Here is a 21844-nt window from a genome sequence, read left to right as displayed (position 1 = left end):
CATATAATATTTTTGGGGTGGAATAAACAAGTAAAATTGATCGACAAGTACTTTAAATAGATAATACATAAAAGTAATACACTGATGAATAATAGATAAAGGATACACACACACAGCCTGACATTTATTACAAGTTCAAACAGATATGCATAATTTTTACTGTAAGGGAGTCAATATACTACACTTTAACAATAAATACAGTAAAAAGCAAAAACTGTAAAAAAAATAATTATTTTTGTATTTCATGAAGAGTAAGTGGACAAATGTGAAACAAATGTTCTGCTGAACTGATTAAAAGGTGAGCTCATTTTGAGCCTCAACTATGATATATTGCTCAGCGTTTTACACTGCAGTTGTCAAAGACAAACCGGTCCTCACTGCAGCAAGATCTCAGAGGAAATATAAATGGATAAAAATAGGCTGTCTCCACATAATGTGGCATTGAGCTGTTCATAAATTACAGAATGAATGTTCTTCAGTAAAGCAGGAAAGGTTGAAGGCAGTCAAGTCGGCCGTCCCTGCCGATCAGGTGTCCCTTATTTATTTTTCAGCGAGTTGGCAACCCTAGTGATGACACACCTTACAATGTGAGCAAGAATTGCGGGCAGCTGGCCATTAAACATTAAACATCTTAGTTTTCCTATACCAAGGGGTGCTGAGTCCTAACCTAACTGACTTTGGAAGAAAACTAGTTAGTCATTCGGTGATTGTGAATAGAGCAACGAGTAGAAATTGATTTCACACCAGCTGCATATAAGAACTACACAACCAATGGCCCCTTTATTTAACTGAGAAGACCTGAAAAAAAATCCACTATTGTTTTAAAATGAAAGGCTGGAGAGAGTGATGTTTAGCTGGTATAATCATTCTAAAATATCACTCTAATGTGTTACTGTAAACACCTCTGACTGGATAGTTCAGCTTCTTTCCAAGTTGTTTTAAATGTCTTTCTGGAATGATAAACATGTCATGCCAGGTCATCCTGACCAAACTACATCAGCCCAAACCCTGAAACAGATATATTTCTTCTGCCACCCTTCTTGTTAGTCTTCAGACCTTAAAAGGACAATGTGTAGAATTCAGTGCCATACAATTGTCAACTAATAGAATGCAACAACCTACAATGGAAGCACATGCATTTTGAAGCACACGCACAACGGGGCCACAAGCCGCAAGGCTACCAACAGTTTCTTCAGCAGAGGTGTAAGAAAAATGTCATCACAAACAACTTCTAGTTTTCCCTCAACTCATGAAGTAAGTGCATTGTATTTGTTTCACATGATGCTTAAGAACTACATTCGCCAATTGTGTCTCCTTCGAGTATCCGTAGCACTCGCCATCTAACTTTAAGATCACTACAAACGCAGACAACACTTGCAAAGAGGCGCAAGGTCTCCAGTGTTATGAGGCAGCGATACGTTGAATGATCCAATGGTGTCATCCACACAAACCGAGTCTTCTTTTGTGTTAGGAGGTAACGAGACATTGAATGAACCAATGAAAGCCTCCACACAAACCAAGGCTTCGGTCACGTGATTTTTTTGAGACCCGATTTTAGGAATAGACCCCACTTTTGACCGAGACACGCTCCGAAGCCCCGCTTCATTTAGCCCATCACTAGTTCACACGTCAAACCAGTAGACCACATCCTGAATCAGTCACGTGGTACGATACTTCGGAAAGATTCTAACGTCGATTACGTCATCAAACCACACGTCACCTGGATTTTTGCTGATTACTCGGCACACATTTCGAAGCCTCAACACAGACTCTAACATCACTAATGATGAAAGATTACTTCACTTGCAATTACAAAAAAATAATTACGCTGATATGATTTAGCATATTTTTTTTGCATATTGTTGAAATGAATAGTGTTTTTTTAAAAAGAATGGTCATTGAAAAATCAAAACATTCTACACATTGTCTCTTTAAAGCTGCTCGCACCAGTGCACGTAATTTTTTCTATGTACAACTGTGAAATGTGGCTGCAGTGTGTCCTCCCTCTTTTTTTAAGTGGTTATAAACAAAACTCCCTTCATGAAATGACTTTACTCTCGTGACAGGGCCGAGGGCATGGAATTCATGACTCTTCTTAACTGAGTTAAATCTTAGCTCAGCACAATGTCAAAGCAATTACTGCAACTTTCTCCCACATTGTCTCCTCTCAATTCACCTGCTCCCGCTTCCACGAAATGTTTCCTCACATAATTTCTCTTTTGACTTCTTATGTCACTTTAATGTTTTCTCTTTTTAGTATGCACATTTTTTAACTTCTTCTAGGGCATTTTTTTTACTCAACGCAGTAGTTTTTAAAGTAGTTAAGTAACTGGAATGCAGCAGTTGGTTTTGGGGTTCAGAAATCTGGCTTGCATTTTCAGGGTGATTCCAGTTCCTCTACTAACTATAACATAATTATACCAATACGTAGCAGCAATAATTTTAAATCTGGCAAACCCACCAGTAATAGACAGATAAATGAGTTTTTAAAACAAAGATGATTACAAATAAAAACATCCACCCACCTATTTTCTCTACTGTTTAAACCTTTTGAGGGTCACTAGGTAAGTTTTTCTACTTCTTCCTATTCCCTTTGAACATGTAAACTGTGCTTCACTAAAATATGTATCGATGATCTTGTTTCCCTTGCACTTTTTATTTTGTATCCTTTTGTTTTTATGTTCAATACAACCAATCAATCAATCATTCAAAAAACATTCATACTGTCACTGAGTGGGAACTCAACCCATGCCACATGCAGAGAAATCAGGCAAGTGAACCACTGCAACATCTCTGACCAAAATTGGAAACAATAAATTTAGTTCCCAAGAAAGTCCAGACAATGGCTGTTCGAATGAGATAAAGAGTTAAAAGTACGGGGGTGGATCCTCAGTGTATGACAGAGTTGTGTTCCTACATCACCAATGTAACATGGTGGTCGGAACACATCGTAGCCTCCATCACTAACCTATCATAACAGAAACATAGAGATCAGAGATCATAGAGAGATAACTACAGTAAACATTTCTATGAAAAATCACCTTGGTGTTTCATATAATTTAATGTAAAACAGTAACAAAAAATGCCTTACCTTTATTCCTTTGGATGGATTACTCAGTGGAAGTGGCACAACTAGCTAATTGCACTCCGTTCGTGTTACCAAAACGTATTGGTGGGGACGTCAGTAAATTTTAAAGTCCTTAATTTGTCATTCACCAGCATCCATCCCACCAATCAGTCCGTCACTCGTGATCATTATTTTAACCGTGCTTCCATCATTGCTAATTTACAGTTCATCACCACTATTTTAGGATGAACATAATGTCATGGAGGTTTTCCAGTCAGGCTTCAAGAAGATGCATAGCAACCCTGTTACGTGTTTTTAATGACATCCTCCTAGCAAATGACACTGGAGACTATGCATGTCTTGTTTTATTGGATTTGACTTCAGCATTCGATACAGTAGACCACAGTATTCGTTTGACTCGTTTGCAACATCAAGTGGGCATTAGTGGAAGCGCTCTAGGTTTAGATGCTATTTGGCTGGCAATACTTTTTCCATTAGCCTAGGTTCCTCTGAGTCCCACTCTGCCCCTCTATCGTATTGTGTTCCACAGGGTTCTATTTTGGGGACCTTGCTGTTCTCTTTGTATTTGCTGCCCCTGGTTTCCATCCTTCAAAATTACGGCATTTCCTCCCACTACTATGCGGATAAGTGTCAAATCTATGTCCCACGGAGCAAAAAAAGACGCTTTCTACTTAAGACCACTTTTGACCTGTCTAGAGGATATCAAAGCCTAGATGTCACTAAAATTCTTCAACTTCAACGAAAAGAAAACAGATGTTATGGTGTTTGGTTCCAGTGGCTCTTCTACACTCCCTCCTGTTGACCTGGGACCCCTGGCTTCATATCTAAAGCCAACAGTCTCAAACTTGAGTTTTAAAATGGACAGTGATCTTAAATTGGACCAGCATATCAGCGCTGTTGTAAGATCCAGCTTCTTTCATCTTAGACAGCTGGCTATGTTAAAGCCCCTCCTTTCTCATCAGCACTTAGAAACAGTCATCCATGCCTTTGTTACATCTCGGCTGGATTACTGTAATGCACTTTTTTTTGGAGTTGGCCAGTACTCTCTCAAACGTCTCCAGTTGGTCCAAAACACTGCCGCTCGCCTCCTAACTGGAGCTTGGAAGATGGAGCACATAACACCAATTCTGGCCTCCCTTCACTGGCTTCCAGTACGTTTTAGGGTTCAATTTAAGATTCTTCTGTTTCTAAGTCATTAAATGGCCTCATCCCGGCATACCTCTCCGAGCTCCTCCACTCCTACGCACCTTCCCGCAGCCTCAGGACTGTGGACCAGGCTCTGATCGAGGTGCCGAGGACTAAGCGGAGCCTCAGAGGGCATCAAACCTTTTCTGTTGCTGGCCCTCCTCTTTGGAATGACCTTCCATTGGATGTTAGGCAAGCCCCCTCTCTGTCCATTTTTAAAACCGGTTTGAAAACACATTTCTATTTTCTGGCTTTTGATCCAACCTGAGACTGTTTTCCGGTGTCTATTGTATATAGTGCTAGGTGTTAATTTATTGATTTCACTTGTTGTATTATGGCTATTTTGTTGTTGTATGTAAAGTGCTTTGTTAAAGCTGTAGTGAAATGCGCTATATAAATAAAATTGTATTATAAATACCGTATTTTCAAGGCTATAAGCCGCACCGTTATATAAGCCGCGCACACTCTTTTTTTTTTTTTTTTTTTAGAAAATTTGGGAAAAAAACTTAAATAACCCGCACCTTTATATAAGAGTCCACTGATAGTGTAGTGGTACACACGCCCGAGTTGTGTGCGGGCAGCGTGGGATCGATTCCCGCTCAGTGACGGTGTCTGTGTGTGCCCTGCGACTGGCTGGTGACCAGTTCGGGGTGTAGTCTGCCTTCGCCCATTGACGGCTGGGATAGGCTCCAGCAACTCCCCGCGACCCTGTATAGGATAAGCGGTTTGGAAGATGACATGACATGACATGACCTTTATATAAGCCGCACCTATCTATGTTGAAAACTTTTATATTTACTGCATTTACAGAACGATTATGAACTGTAAATGTACATGTATGTACCTGAGCAGATTCTTTCCTAACATTGCCTTTTAACACTGCAGCAACATTGCTGATTAAAATGGAACAGAAACAAGAGAGGATAAACAGTACTTAATCGTCATTTCACTGCCGGCTGCCGCTCCAGTTTGTCAGCTAATGTCCACCATCTATTGTTCTACTACATTCTACATATGCACCTGCCTTGTTTTATGTTAATAAAGTCATCCAATCTAACACACGACGTGCTGCCAACTGTACTAAATCAACAATAGCATTTCACATCAAAACAACAGAACAGACGTAACATCAGCCAATCACATTCATGTTATATGCCACTTCCTATTGGGAGGTGGCTGTCCCAGTCTCGAACTCCTAAATTAAAAAAAAAAAATGTAGAAGATTTTTGCCAATTTAAAAAATAATTTACTTTAATAGCACATTTTAGTTGCTTTTAAATGTATGTAATACATAGATCTTTCTGATTTTAACTATATTCGATTCCATATTTTATCTTAATTTGAAGGGAAAAATAAAACCGAAACAGTCACTACCGAAACATACAGATAAGTTCCGGTTGTGACATAATGGTTTCGGTAGTGACAATATGATGTTTATTTTTGGATAAAGTAAGTTTTAAATAATTTAATACATAGATACATATGTCATACATAGATCTCTCTGATTTTATCAATATTCTATTTCATATTTTATCTTAATTTGAAGGGAAAGACACCAAAATGCCAAAAAGCCAAGCAGAGACAGAGTACAGGCGAAGGGTTATAATGACCCAGTGAAATCCATCCATCCATCCATTATCTGTACCGCTTCTCCTCACAAGGGTCGCGGGGCGTGCTGGAGCCTATCCCAGCTGTCTTCGGGCAGTAGGCGGGGGACACCCTGAACTGGTTGCCAGCCAATCGCAGGGCACACAGAGACAAACATCCGCACTCACAATCACACCTAGGGGCAATTTTAGAGTATCCAATCAACTTACCATGCATGTTTTTGGAATGTGGGAGGAAACCGGAGTGCCCGGAGAAAACCCACGCAGGCACGGGGAGAACATGCAAACTCCACACAGGGAGGCCGGAGCCGGGATCGAACCCACGACCTCTGAACTGTGAGGCGGACGTGCTAACCAGTCGACCACCGTGCCGCCCAGTGAAATCCAAAGAATATTTAATAAAGAAAAGAGAAAGAAATAAGAGATGGAAGGAAGAAGGAAAGCTGAAGTCTACCAATGAATTCTCCTGCAGAGAGCAAAGGATAGTCAGAAGAGCATGGAGGAACAGACAAGACCACCGGATGTCTCTCAAAAAACAGAGAGAGAGGGAACATACATACAGGGAAATGTATGTTTGTCATTCCAATTAAATTTTCATTTGGAAGGTGAAACCACAGTTTTTCAAGGATGAAGAGCCCTGTGACGGACAGGTGACCGGTCTAGCGTGTACCCTGCTTTTGCTCTAAGTCAGCTGCGATCAACTCCAACCCCCTGCGAAATGTAATACCATATGGTTTTCTACTAATTATTCTTATGGCTCTTTTTTGCAATATAAAAATTGACTTAAGTGTATGTTTTGCTGGCATTTCCCCACAACTTTTTTTAAAATCCATTTTATGCTATCTATTATTCCCCAAGTAGGCAAGACAAGGCAAGGTACCTTTTACTTTTATAGCACATTTCATTTCAACTCAATGTGCTTCACACAAGCAAAGACACAACACCTACAAGCATTTACAAACACAACAACATTCAAAATCAAAGCAGAGAAAACAAAAGTTGCCTTCATATTGTTTCTATTTTTATTTAGTAAATTGCCTTAATGTTCCCTTTTATGTTTTCTTATTTCATTCATACATTATCCAAACAGCTTATCCTCACAAGGGTTGTGGACGTGCTGGAGCCAATTGTTTTGTTTGCTCCATTTTTACCACTCAACACTACGCAAAACCCACTCTTTAGTGAATTTGGCCCTCACTTTTATTGAGTGGCTTTTTGATCTTGATATATAGGCTGTATAATTTTGTTACTGAACAAAACATCAGTAGTAGAATGTCAGGTTGTTTAATATGCTGTTTTAAACAATTTAAATGTGATAGAATTCAACACCAGAGCCAATGACATTGTTTCACACTCCAGAAAAGAATCTTCAGAGCACATAATCGGTTTTGCTTCCTTATCAAATTGTTCCCGAAAAGGAATGGGTCTAGACAGCAGTTCTGATCAGTTATCTGTCATCCAGAGCCAAAATCGCAACATCCCAAATAAATGTCAGCACCTTTTATTTCCCAAGTGTTTTAACACTGGAGCAAGTTTTTATGATGCACTTTACTTGAAAAATTACCCAGATTCAGAGAGATGACGGACATAGACAAGCTCATAACACATAGGAAAGGATAATATCGTCGCTGTCATGTGAAAAACACTTATCTCCATTTTTTTTCCTTTTCTTATTTTTACATGAATCATGTTTCCGCGTTACAGACATTGCATTAAAATGAAAATTAAAAAAGTTTCCAAAATTGGAGATAAGTGTTTTTCACAGGACATCGATGATATGCTGTTTAAAAAAGCATGACTTTTCATAATTCAATGAAATGACAGTTTCTCTTCAGTTGTACACTGCATTCAGAAGGTTTCGATTTCATTCTTTTATTTTTCAGATTTCACGTGTTATCAGTTCACTTTCCTAACCATCAAATTTTGAAAACAGTTAAAATGACTGCTCTCGTAATTCTAGTGTTATGGGAAGGTGGAAATTGAACTATTTTTCACTGAAGTACACAACTGTGTCTGCCTCATTTGCAGGACGGCTGCTACCTATTTTCCTGTTTTTAAATCAAAAATTTCTCTGAACACTTATTTTCAACAATATGCCATGTTCCAAACTAACTCCGGCCTCTACTGGTGAATATGACATATATGTATATTTTACATATTTCCCTGTCATAGAATTAAAATGTTAAGAGAACATTTAATTGCGAGTTGTTATTAATGTTTTAAATGTAATTTGCACTGGTGAATACTTTTAATTATTTCCCTGTTTTCCAGTTCAGTGAACATTTATGTAACAGTCATATTTCATGTTTCAAATGGACCAAAAGACATGTTTAACTCATTCACTGCCAGACATTTTCAGCCCCTCTTTTACCCTAACGTTTGAAAAATTTTATTTCTGGGATTGGATGGCTGGACTGTGAAAGCACAAATTTTATCAATGGCAGTGAATGAATTAAGGATCTTGGAATTTAAATAAAGTCAAAAACAAAAGGTAGACTGGTTTGCTAAAATGTGCTTGGATTTATTGGTGTTCCATGTAAAAAAGAATGTCAGGCTAAATGGTCGGCCCCCCGCATTTTCACCTCACCATATCTGGCCCTCTTGGCAAAAGGTTTGGACACCCCTGCTCAACAGTATACATTATACAAAAAGATGATGTGACACCCGCTGGCACACACACACACACACTACCGGGCAATCAAATGATAGAATTTAGCGTTTTCTTTTTTGGCTCACAGTGTATTTCGTTTTGTAAAATAGGCTATGCTTTTCCTGCATACATTGACCTTTAGGCCATGTATTTCTTAGCCCCAACCTTCATTACATACTGTGTATCTGTCTGGATTTGTCCTTCTGTGAGTGCACTGATGTGTTGAGAAGATGATCTGACACGTGAGGTCAGAGAAGCCGCAGAGCCCCAAAGCTTTCTTGATGACAAGATATACATTGACTCTTAAACACGTTTTCATCTTGCATTGACAGTTCAACCACCCACTCAGTTCAACTATCACACGCGTTTGTTTTCAATCTCATTCTATTATAAGATTATGATCAAATCACAGAGTAAATTGATCATTTAAAGCAGGGGTCACCAACTCCGGTCCTCGAGGGCACCTGTCCTGCAGGTTTTCCATCTCTCCCTGCTGTAACACACCTGTTAAAATGATCAGCTCATCAGCAAGCTCTTGAGAAGCCTGATAACGATCCTGATCATTACTATGTATCATAGGCCAACCCCCGATGCACCTGCTAATTTACTGACACAGAGTAGTCTCCGCTCGGTGTAAAAACGGGTGTATCATCATTTTTATGCCAGGGCAAAGGTGTAGTTCAGCATGTTTGTGAATCAGGTTGACACCCTACGCCTCACTGGGCGTTTCTGCCTCGTACCCCTGCGCGTCTCGCAAGTTGGTAAAAAGTAGACAAAATTTCAGATTGGCTTAAAGGTCTATTTTGCAGCGCAAGTGGCCTAACGCGATTTCGGACCTCATGGCATTTCATTCATAAATATGAAATTACAAGGGAGAATCCCTCTTAAGAATTGTATAAATTAATTCATTGAACAAATTATAATCATTATCATCTTCAAAATCCTTTAATGGCAACCTTGCCACTATTGAGGGCAGGAAGGGTCATATATGGACGCACATTCATGAGGTGTAAAGCGATCTCCAATTACCAGTTACACACAGGCCCGTATACATCATTCTAACAGGGAGATATTGTAGTTTACGTGAGATATTGTAGTTTACGTGCCAGTGTCATTCACAAATTCCATAGAGTCTAGTTTCCTGTTCCACATGTCAAGCACGGCATACTCGGGGTGATCTCCATACCGCCCTAATTTTGATTCAAATTATGGATACAATGAAGATTGGCCGGGAAAACGCTACCATCTAGCCCACAATGGCGCACAAAGGCTCAAATGCCCTATTACACCCATTTTTACCGTTGTAAAGTGCCAAAAGAAAGAAAAACTCCACCCATGCGCTTTGCGCTTAGACTTATACCCGCAATGAAAATAGGGCCCAATGTGTTGTGTCAATTATTTCTGCTTTCATGTCCTGGGTCTTGCACGGTGAAGTTCATCAGTGGAATGATGGCTATTATAATGTTAATATTCAACATGATCCTATTACATTAAATGTGTCTGTTGAACGAGTTTGGCCTTGTTTGTGTCACTGAATTAAATTGATTCTTTTTTGTCCTTTCTGACTAGGGCGATGAAGTTCTGACTGTAATTAAAACCAAAGCTCAGTGGCCAGCGTGGCAGCCACTCAACCTGTAAGTATTACACTCTATCACATTCGCCAGTGCACAGAGGCACCTGAGAGATGATTGAAATTACTGTCTAGCAAAGGTGTGAAATTAACTTAGCATTGTTAGAAGTAGTTGATAGAATTACACACAAAAATACGTTAAAGGGATACTTGGATTGGGATGGCCATGTTTTCACTAACAAGTTCATATTTTTTTATCAGGAAAAAGAAAAGAGTTCTCATTTGCTATTTTATCAATACATTTGGGAGAAATTAGGAAATAAGTGACTCCGTGAATAACGCCTCTTGTTAATGAGGCAAATGGCCGCACCCCCTATCCATCCTTGTTCGGTCAGAGTCACTGGAGGGACAGATTACAAACTCTCCATTGGAAATCATTGGCACCAAAATGTATGTGGACATCCTTACTAATGACCACTTCAACATATCAAAAGGATTAACCTCTCCGTGGCTGATTTATATGAGAATAAGGAAATGTGGAAGTGAGCAGAGCTACATAGATTTCAGCTGGGATGAGCGCACACTGCTTCTTTGCTTAAAACAAAAAAACAAAAAAAAACACTGCTACTTTGCTGATCTCGATTAGGACGGGCGAGGCATTTAACACCAGTCAAGATATTTATAGAGGCTGAAGTGGGAATGAGTGGACGTGCACATATATTTGGATGAGGAATGGCCCCCGTTTATCGACCTATAACACGCTGACTAATTTGGAACGTAACAGCCAAAACGGTACGTTCCAATGCGGCCACACTCGGCTGTGGAGTCGGCCTCCTCGCTGGAACTTTTTGTTCGCTGAACATTGGCGCTCCCGAAGCAGCCCGACTAAAAGCACATGCCACGCCGCGATGCGCACGTTCAAGACCGCCCCAGTGTTCAATAAGGTCTTTCTCTGAAATCGACGCCCACTCACTCTCATGCCAAAGCTGGCGGCTGTAAGCGGTGTCGGACAACGCACACGACTGCTTGGGATGCAGTGCCGCGACATGAAGACGCAGACTGGACGGACAGTAAGGAGCTAATGTTGTTGTGCTACCGCCATTCGTTTTAACACCCTGAAGCTAGTTGTTGCCATTAGCTGTGCCGTTATCCTACTGTTAGCCGGGGAGGGAAGGGGTGGGGATAAAGATTCATGCTCGCCTGATGGCTGGCTGCTGCCCAGAGATGGCTGGCTGCTGCCCACTGCCAGACTCTGTCTGTCTCCTGAGAGTTGACACGACTTTAGCGTCGCTAAATGTCCGAAATATAACCAGTCGGGGTTCGTGTGTGCATTCATGCTCTTGTCTTGTAAGTGGAGAAGCTATCGCCACAGTATTTTTGAGTTTGTGGAGGTGATCATGATGAGCTCATGTTTGATGTCAATAAATCCAAACTATTGTGCAGAACACTTTTATACTTTCACAGGTTGAAGTGGACAAGAGTAGCAATTTACATTTGCATTTTGATGGCGATCCGTCGCCGTTTTAGACAACAGAACTGACAAAGCGAGCAATATTACCACGCTTGGCTCCCTCCCGTGAGGTAGACTGCTGACACTGAAAACATAACATAAGCCACGCCCCAAAAAGGGGCAAGGCAATTTGTGTAAATCTTATCACAAAAAAGCCCTTCAATCACTGCAGAGTCTTTTGGGGGGAGGATTTTAGTACTGATGTCATTTTTACATGCAAACCTATTGTATAAGTGCCAATGTTAAGCTCATCCAAGTGTCTCTTTAATTATCAGTTAGTAATCGGATTTGTCTTTCAGGTGAGATCAACTGTTTTAGTCAGTTCTTATATTCCATGGTGATTCCATGGCATTCCAAGTTACCTGTTAAAAATTATTGGTTAATAAGGTACTCTATCCTCGACTCTGAGGGCCCTATTTTTGTACCAAGCTTAAGTCTAGCGCAAAGTGAAATCTAACTGTAAGCATTCGTGAAGTTTGCACCGTTGTGCACTGTTATGGGATAGAAGTAGTCTTTTCCCGGCCAATCCTAGTGACATCCCTCATTTGCATCAAAATCAGGGTGGTCGGAGGCGTAGTAAGCCGTGCTTGATGTTGCGGAAACACAAATAGACTCAGTGGGGTGCTCGCATGATATTGGCAGGTGAACTACAAGATCTCCCCTTGCGGATGATGCTGTTGGCGGCGCGTGTGATTTAGGCAATTGTAGACCACCTTGCACCCCCGAGCCTGCGTCCGAGTATGACCCCTCGAATAGTGACTGGGTTGCTATTAAAATATGTTTAAGATGATAATGAGGGTATATCCATTCAATGAATTCCTTACTATAGTGATTCAGAGGGATTGTGCCACGCTGGGTTTGTATTTAAGAATGGAATACCAGGACGTCCACCATACACATCTGCGGAGCGCCGAATTTGTCTGCCTGCGCCTCAAATCCACCAAAATCACGTTACACCACCTGCGCACAGAGTTAAACCTAATTTTTGCAAGTATAAAATCAACAGTGAAAAAAAGATCCTTTAGTTTTACTTAAATGGAACATAGTGTTTTCCTCAAGAATAAAAAAATGTGTGTTGGTGTAACACATGTTTATCATGTGCAACTGACAAGCAAGTACATTTTCTTCAGTGTTATCTACTTTTTTTAACCTGATTTGCATATATGCTGATAGGCGCGGCAGGAACGCCCAGTGAGGCATAGCGCGTCTACCAGATTCACAAACACCATTGCCCCAGCAGGAAAATGATGATGCACTTGCTTTTACAACAAGCTCAGACTACTTTCTGTTACCAAATTGGCAAATGAGTCAATTACTCAAGCTATTTTTGATGCCGAAAATTCACAGTATAGTACTGGTACCAGTATCCCATGTAACACTACTCCCGAGAATCGTAGGCCGGGGCTGACTCTCATAACGGCTCCAAAAATAATCTTATCAGACAATCTGTGATGGGGCGGCATGGAAACGCGGTGGGAATCCAAAATCAAAACAGTCATGGCGCAACAGAGGCCAAAGTATTTTCTTTTTGTGTCACTATTTTTCCACTAAAACTAATTCACAAATGAGCGCCACCGACAAGACCCGATCTGAGACCCCTGTTTCTTTAACTGAGTGGTAAATAAAATGTTTGGGTGCAAGTAGCATATAGTCATATTTTTTTTAAATTTCCTCCTCATTTCACCACAGACGAGCAGCTCCCTCTGCTGAGTTCTCTGTTGACCAGACCCGCCACCTGATGTCCTTCCTCACCATGCTTGGGCCCAGTCCTGACTGGAATGTGGGGCTGTCAGGAGAGGACTTATGCACCAAGGAATGTGGCTGGGTGCAGCGGCTGGTGACAGACCTTATTCCCTGGGATGCTGGCACTGACGGTGGTATCACATATGAAGTAATTTAATTGAATTACAATTTTACTTGACTTTACTTTTACAACTGTATAGATTAGATACTTGCTGCTGTGAACACATAAAAGAATCAACAACCAAATGGATAATTGGAGTGCAGTGGAATATTCTTGTCATATTCTATCACTACTTAGTCATATTAAGAAATGTTTCCGGTAGTTTGATTAGCTTCCGTTTAGGTATATATTTGCACCGTGGTTGTATTACTCAGCAAACTACAATAATAAACATACAGTGAGAGAGAGAGCCGAGAGAGAGAGAGAGAGAGAGAGAGAGAGAGAGATCAAGCGCGCTGTTTGTGTTTCAGTGTGTTATTACACCAAACAGTAACTGTGCTTTACTGTAAATAAGTTGTGAGTTTACTCTCTAATGTCTCCCATGAACCATGGAAGATGTTACAATGTACTGTTTTCAAATATCGTTTAGTATACCAAGGCACAAAGCTTGGATGTACGCTAGATAGCCACGGCTCCTCAATGAACTCCCATTATCTTCAAATACTGCTACTAACTGCTACTTCACATAAGTTGCCACCTCACAGACCTTTTGAATACATCAAACAAAGACTAAAGCAACCACAAATACTATCTGTGGTCCGGTTTGGCAGCTGCCACACTTTAAGTGTGACACTGATGTAATACAACACATTGATATTGATATAGTGTATAGTGTACATACAACACAGCAACTTCTCATGAGATCAGTTATTGCTAAGAATTCACAATAACTATTGAAGATCCTTGTAGTACATCCATAAATGCTATCTGTGGCTTTTATACATCCCGAGTGTGCATGTGTATGAGACAGCTGTATTGACATTAAACTTTCACAGGACAATATTGTAAAGAGTCCAATGTGCTACACCTTTTTCATCCCCACGTTCCACACCATAGGACACTTTTGGACACACCATAGTTTACAGCTATATAGCTTTTAAATCACAACTTTATAGTAGTTTTTATCGAGCACTTTTTAAAAACATCAATATTTTGGAATCTACTTCTGTGTACAGAATATGACAAAATATATGTCTGTGAGTATTTCAAAGCAAGATGCTGTGGAATTAAATTTAGAAAACTGCTACACTCAGTTGTTTCTCCAAAAACTTTGTAAAAAAAACAAAAAAAAGTACATTTTCTTTGCATTCGTGTTATTTTAAGGTACTATGTGTGTTTGTTTATATCACCGTGCAGATAGTTAATTATCTACCAGTATGGAAATATAATATAATAATATAATAAAGTGCTTCCTTGAGTTATGAGTTAAATTCGTTCATGACCTTGATCCTAACTAACAAATCAACTTTCCCCATTCAAATGAATACAGATGCCATAAATCTGTTGCAAGAAACACACGCGCATACACACACACCCCTGCAAAAAGAAGTTTTGTTTTTACTTTGATTATTACCATTTATGTTTCATTTTGCACCACCAGGAAAGAAAAATCCTAGTTGTAATGACACTGACAATAGCAATGAAAATGGATTCCGATTCGGATTAGAAGGAAAAACCGTCATAGTATACTTTATAAAAAAACAATTACTAAATTAAATTGAATGCAAAGAATTAAAAAGTGCACTTGTAATTTAGTTTTATGTTTTGGTGTCAGCTTTAAACAGCTTTAAGCCTCTGTTTTGATGAATTGTTCCATATTCATCAAACTGCTGCATTTTGTGGCGTTGAATAGAGTTCACTGCCACCATATCGTGCTTTTATCTCAAGTTTGAGCTCGTAAGTCAATGCAAAAATGGGCCGAATGATGACTTGTGTCTCAAAAATCTCGTAAGTCGGGTCACTTTTATCTCAAGGCACCACTATACACTTTTCAAATTCATTCATTTCACACATCAATTAAGGACAAGCAAAAACATTTGGTTGTACAGGTTCATTGGGGATTGATGACCCGCTTTCTTTTTTGCTTTTCTTTTTAGTCACCAAACAAGCCCATCAATCCCCAGGAGAAAATTCGACCTTTAACCAGTTTGGATCACCCTCAGAGCCCCTTCTATGACCCTGAGGGTGGGGCGATTACCCCTGTGGCCAAGGTAGTGGTGGAGCGTATTGCCAGAAAGGTAAAAAAAAATTTCTGATTTTACTTAGACAGTGAATAACATTTTTGCTGATATTGTTTAACTTAAGTCCTAATAATTCAAAAGGATCCGTGGTAGCAGGAATGTGTGTATACAAAGACACAGTGGACATTTAATGTGCAAAAACAATCATGACATTAATGAAATCATATTAGTTGTCCTTACGCAGATCTCGTAATTCACATTGTTTTGTGGAATATGTTGGATTGATCCAATCACAGGGTATTGTTACACATACATCACAAATGTGCATCATTTGAAATCAATTGCATGACATTTAGATTTAATTATGTGTTGGATATATGGGGGTATTATGCATGTTGAATCCCTTGTGTCCTTGTTTTTACACAGGGTGAGCAGTGTAATGTGGTGCCAGACAGCATTGATGACATTGTAGCAGACATTGGTCAGGAGGAAACGGAGAAAGGTAAATATTAACACAAACTCCTACATTGGAGAGAAGAGGAGACTTTAACCTTTTTTGGTGAATTGTGGCTCATAGCCCTAAAAATCTTTAGTGAGCTGTTAAACCCTCAAGTTTGTGGTGTGGGGCAAACCACAAAGCAGGGAGGCTACTACCTCTGCAATATGATGTGCTTTTTTTACTTCCAATATTGTTTCCATCAGCATTGTGCTAAACCACTCAGTCAACAAATAGTGTACAATCCTAATAAAGTGTCATAACATAATAGGCAATTTGGGAAAAAAATAATTTGACTGATTGTACGGATAAGGTGTTATGGGTGCATGGAGGCAGCATGTACTGAACAAAATTTATTAACAAAAACACTAGCAGAGGTACTGTGGGAAATACCAGGAAACAAAACAAAACATACCACTATGAGAGAACAAAACAACATGACAATGACAACGATCCAACAAACACTGTACGAAACCATGGAACTAATATACAAGGCAACTGATGTGACAACGAGGAACATCTGGACAAGACACGAGAGGCTAAGGGAGCTGATTGGAAGACACAAGACACAAAAACACCTCACGAGCAGGGCAGGACAAAAAAACAAGCCATGACAATAAAAACCTACCGTATTTTCCGGACTAAAAGTCGTGTGTCTCATAGTTTGGCCTGGGGTGCGACTTATACTCCGGAGCGACTTATATGTGAAATTATTAACACATTATTACCTGTATATCATTTCACATAAAGAAACATAAAGATAAATCCTTAACGCTATTAAAATGCATGGATAATTTAAACAGTTAAATCCTAATATTTTGTTGAGTAAGTAATTAAAATAGTATGATGAAAAGACAATTTGACTATCAGTACATCTACTTGCCGTGCCTGTGGTCTTACACACACGTACGGTGCGGAGACAACAAAGAGATAATTACGACCAAATACACAAATACTTTTGGAGACATTCTACATGGTCGGCGATAAATAAAAGACTTATTTAATCGATCTACGACCGTTTTGGTGAGTTTAAAGTTATCTTATCTTGTAGTATTGTCCACATTAATTTAGAGAATTTACACTGGCTCAAGTGGGTAGTAGGGGTGGGCGGATCAATCCAAATATCGATATTATCGATACCAAGCAATACTGGGATCGGATCAATACCACTGTATTGTCCTGTGATCGATACTTCGCTCCTCCACCGATTTCCTCAAAGCGCCGCTTCTCTGCGCAAATAGCGCCCCTCCCCCCTCTCTCACTCAGCGCCTCCTGCTTCTCTCTGAGTATCTGTCCTTTTAGCCCCTCCCTTGCAGAGAGGGCGACGGGAGAGTGAGAGCAGCCGGAACCTAAAGCAATGGCAGAGCCAAACAAGAAGCGGAGCGCGGTGTGGACTTTTTTTTTTACAACAGAAAAGGACAGTGCCAAGTGTGATTTGTGTAATAAAGTGCTCCGCTATTGTGGTAACACCACAAATTTACACAAACATATGAAAAAAGCTCACCCTACAGAGAGCAACAAGCTGCAAGCGAAGTTGAGGGAGGTGGGGGGGGCTACCCGAGCCAGAACAACCCCGCGAACACAGAGACAACGTACTCTGGCAGAGGCTTTTCAGCCCAAAAAAATCAACAATAGTTGTTGTAGTATTTTATTTTTTCTACTGTTAAAGGTTTTTACATTGTATTGTTTACACTATTTGAACTACTGACTTTATTTTCAAAACATTATTTATATTTTTCGTTACATTGCTTTTTTTGGTTTGACTCTCTTGACTTTTGTTCTGAAACACTTGTTGAAGGTAGAAGTATTTTATTTTTTTATTCTGTTAAAGTTTGCATTGTAGTTATTTAATAATAAATACATTTTGCACCAAGGCGGAACTAAACTTTGGTCCCCCCCCCCAGTCCTTCTGATATACCTGTTGTAAATTTCTCATGAGTGCTTCGTTTATCCAGGCATTGGTTTACCGTTTAACTTGTGTGTTTCGCGCAGTTAATGGGTCCTTTCTTTACGTTGATTTATGTTGGACATATTGTTGGACAGCTAAAGGGTCCTAATGAGAGACGTTTGGAGTCTGTTAGCCGTTAGCTGCTTTGTGGTCGTGTACGCGCCGGGATTGAGCGAGTTGTTGAGCTCTGTGGAATGGATTGGAGTGCTACTGAAGCCACGTTGTTCCCTATCACTGTGTCCGGTCACACTCTTTGATTCGAGTGACTGTTTGGATGAGGCGCTCTAGTGAATGCCCCCAAATTCACATACAGTCCTAACTTTACCGTAACTTTCTTGTAATTCTACATGTGTGAATGTAAGATAAATATTACCATGGTAGCTCAGTGGAAATGATGTGCAGTAAGCGCACAATTTTATTCGTTGATTTATATGGACACATTTATCAGCGTTACGCGACGGAGGCATCTTGGCTTCCGGGTGGTGGAGGGGGGGCGTTGTGTAATGTAACGTAAGTATACCATTCAGCCTGTTGTTGTCTCTATTCTATTTTTATTTTAAATTGTTCGTTATTTAAATTTTAAATGACATGTCTGTTCTTGGTGTTGGATTTTATCAAATACATTTTCTTAAAATATGCGACTTACATTCCAGTGCGACTTATATAAGTTTTTTCTACTTTATTATGCATTTTATGGCTTATAAAATTTTATGTGACTTATAGTCCGGAAAATACAGTAAATATTTTTTTACGGAGAGAAACACAAATCACAACATAAGGTGTACTTTCATTGTCAAAAATCACATTTTATAATGTTTAAAAACTTGTATTGGAAAAATATAATCATTTATAATGATGTACATGACATTTGTGCAATGTTGATCTTTTAGTCACTATTGCAAGTTGTTGTTCACTGCCCATTACAACACCACAGACGCAATGCATGATTAAGTCCTCAAAAACAAACAGTTGCAAAGTGCAAGAAAACTCAAGGGAGCGGACTGACATCAATCAAAACAGAAACTGTGAAAACAATAAATGTGCATAAGACGTTAAAACAGTTCACGGGGCTCTGTAGGTTAGTTAAAACTGATGATGATTCCAAGGCCAAAGGCTGACAGAGCCCCACGAAAATAACATTTTTTACTTTGCAGCAGTTGCCTGCAGGAGCACAAACAGATCATTTAACGGGGTCCTAAATCCCTGTCGCCCAATGCTGGTACTCATGTCTGTAAAATGCTTTCATTAAATACTCAATTATCAATAATTACACCTTACGTCAGAGTACAAAGTACGGCCCGGGGGCCACATGTGTTCTGTCCACAGTCTCTGGCAAACCCTCACAGTGACCATGAAGGGAAAGTAAAATGTAAAATATGCGGTGCATTTATTTTGAAAGTTGTGAATTTATTAAATGTGCACACGTGAGGACGTGAGTACAAGTGAGGTAGCAAGCAAGAGCTATGACTTTTGTCTGCAGTGTGGCCAATTTGGCAACGTTTTTGCTATATTTAGGGATTTTTCCAACCCCTTTAGCAACCATTTATCCAAATTACAGACTAACAAAAACGACCGTGGTCCTAATGTTAGTGTCAGCAACATACATTTTTTCGTGCATAGTGGAGGGAAGCGTGTCAAGAAGATTTGGCCTGATAATACTGTATGCAAATCTACAGTTTCATATACTATACATATTGGGTGTATTATAAGTCATCGCTGTGTCATAATGCATCACTGTCAATAGTATTATACCTCCCACTTGTATGTATATGGGCCATTCTACTGAATTGGTTCAAGTTGGAAAATGTGTGGAATTTGTATTTTATTTCAGAAAAACATTTATTGTATTCATGTTGCACCATATCTAAGGGGCACAAATATAGTAAAAGTACAGTCAATTTTCAAAGAGTATTTTCTAGTTTTTCCCTAATATATTGCCTGTCCCTAAAATGTGTCACTACCGAAACACAAAATTATAGAAGAATAAAAATGATTCTACTTGCCGATTCATATTTTTTTCCATTCCCCCCTCTACAGAGTATTTTTATAAATTAATATATATGCTTTTTACATCAAAACCAATTAAAATGAATTTTTAAATTTAATATGACTTTTTCCGAAATAAATCAAAATTGATATGCTATTTTTCATTGTAAAATGTAGAAAGTTGATCATATTGACTTCAAAAGTCATCATTTAATTAAAACAAACATACCCTTAAACAACCATTATCAAAAATTGTTGGTTGATTATTCAATCCTTTTTTTTTTTGTTAAAACATCAGTTTTTTCGGTAGTGACTGCAACATTTCAGTAGTGACCATATTGTTGCTGCTGTTGCAGTAATACTTTGTGTGAGGGTAGCATTGTAATCACTTAACTACATTTGCTAATAACTAATAACTAATGAAACATTATTTTTTCCATTTTCTAGTGCTTTGTGCTGTACTCAGGGTTGTGGGGGGTTGGAGTTGATCGCAGCTGACTTAGGGCAAAAGCAGGGTACACGCTGGACCGCTCACCTGTCCATCACAGGGCTCTTCATCATTGAAAAACTGTGGTTTCACCTTCAAAATGAAAATTTAATTGGAACGACAAACATTTTTGTAACATACATTTCCCTGTATGTATGTTCCCTCTCTCTCTGTTTTTTGAGAGACATCCGGTGGTCTTGTCTGTTCCTCCATGCTCTTCTGACTATCCTTTGCTCTCTGCTGGAGAATTCATTGGTAGACTTCAGCTTTCCTTCTTCCTTCCATCTCTTATTTCTTTCTCTTTTCTTTATTAAATATTCTTTTGATTTCACTGGGTCATTGTAACCCTTCGCCTGTACTCTGTCTCTGCTTGGCTTTTTGGCATTTTGGTGTTTTCCCCTTCAAATTAAGATAAAATATGAAATACAATATTGTTGAAATCAGAGAGATCTATGTATGACATATGTATCTATGTATTATATTATTTAAAACTTACTTTATCCAAAAATAAACATAATATTGTCACTACGGAAACCATTATGTCACAACCGGAACCTATCTGTATGTTTCGGTAGTGACCGGTTCGGGTTTATTATTCCCTTCAAATTTTGATAAAATATGGACTGTGATATTGTTAAAATCAGAAGGATCCATATGTGACATATGTATCCATGTAATATATTATTTAAAACTTACTTTATTCAAAAATAAACGTCATATTGTCACTACCAAAACCATTATGTAACTACCGAAACGTTTCGGTAGTGACCGTTTCGGTTTCATTTTCCCCTTCAAATTAAGATAAAATATGAATTAAAATATTGTTAAAATCAGAAAGATCTATGCATGACATATGTATCTATGTATTATATTATTTAAAACTTACTTTATTCAAAAAGAAACATCATATTGTCACTACCGAAACCATTATGTCACTATGGTTTACCGAAACATTTCGGTAGTGGCCGTTTCGGTAGTGACGTTTTATGATAGTTGTTGACAACTACTCATCTTACTGTTGAAATTTCTGGGGATGTGGCTAAAACCAAGCCCTGCCTACAGACAAATACTATTTGCGTTTCAGCAGTGACATGAAAAGTTGGGACAGGTTTTTTTACACAAAAACTTCTAATTTGAAAAAAATCAACAAAAGCAATATAAATCTTTCACCATATATTTAAAAGCAACCAAAATGTTCTATTAAAGTAAAGTATTTTTTAAATTGGCAAAAATATTCTACATTTTCTTTTCATGAATTGAAATTCAGGAGTTAGAGATTGGGACAGCCACCTCCCAATAGGAAGTGACATATAAAAGATTACTTTTTATACATTCAGTTTAATAGTATCTCAATTAATGCCTTGTGGTAAAATAGATCATAACAAGATATTAC

General features: G+C 39.0%; 1 protein-coding gene across 1 annotated transcript in view; it reads left to right on the top strand.

The window, feature by feature from the left end:
• The window catches only part of spon1b (spondin 1b), a 99333-nt gene that overhangs the window by 65471 nt on the left and 12018 nt on the right, over window positions 1-21844 (top strand). Inside the window, exons 7-10 of the mRNA XM_086028986.1 lie at window positions 10100-10164; window positions 13300-13501; window positions 15451-15591; window positions 15961-16036. Coding sequence (XP_085885112.1) covers window positions 10100-10164; window positions 13300-13501; window positions 15451-15591; window positions 15961-16036 — 484 coding nt within the window. The remainder of the gene's footprint in view (window positions 1-10099; window positions 10165-13299; window positions 13502-15450; window positions 15592-15960; window positions 16037-21844) is intronic.

Source organism: Filicampus tigris, chromosome 4 (assembly GCF_054856515.1).
Source record: "Filicampus tigris isolate MCC_2025a chromosome 4, RoL_Ftig_1.0, whole genome shotgun sequence".
Taxonomy (NCBI): Eukaryota; Metazoa; Chordata; class Actinopteri; order Syngnathiformes; family Syngnathidae; genus Filicampus; species Filicampus tigris.
Note: the sequence above shows the minus strand (reverse complement) of the source record. Positions and strands in the feature narration are given on the sequence as shown.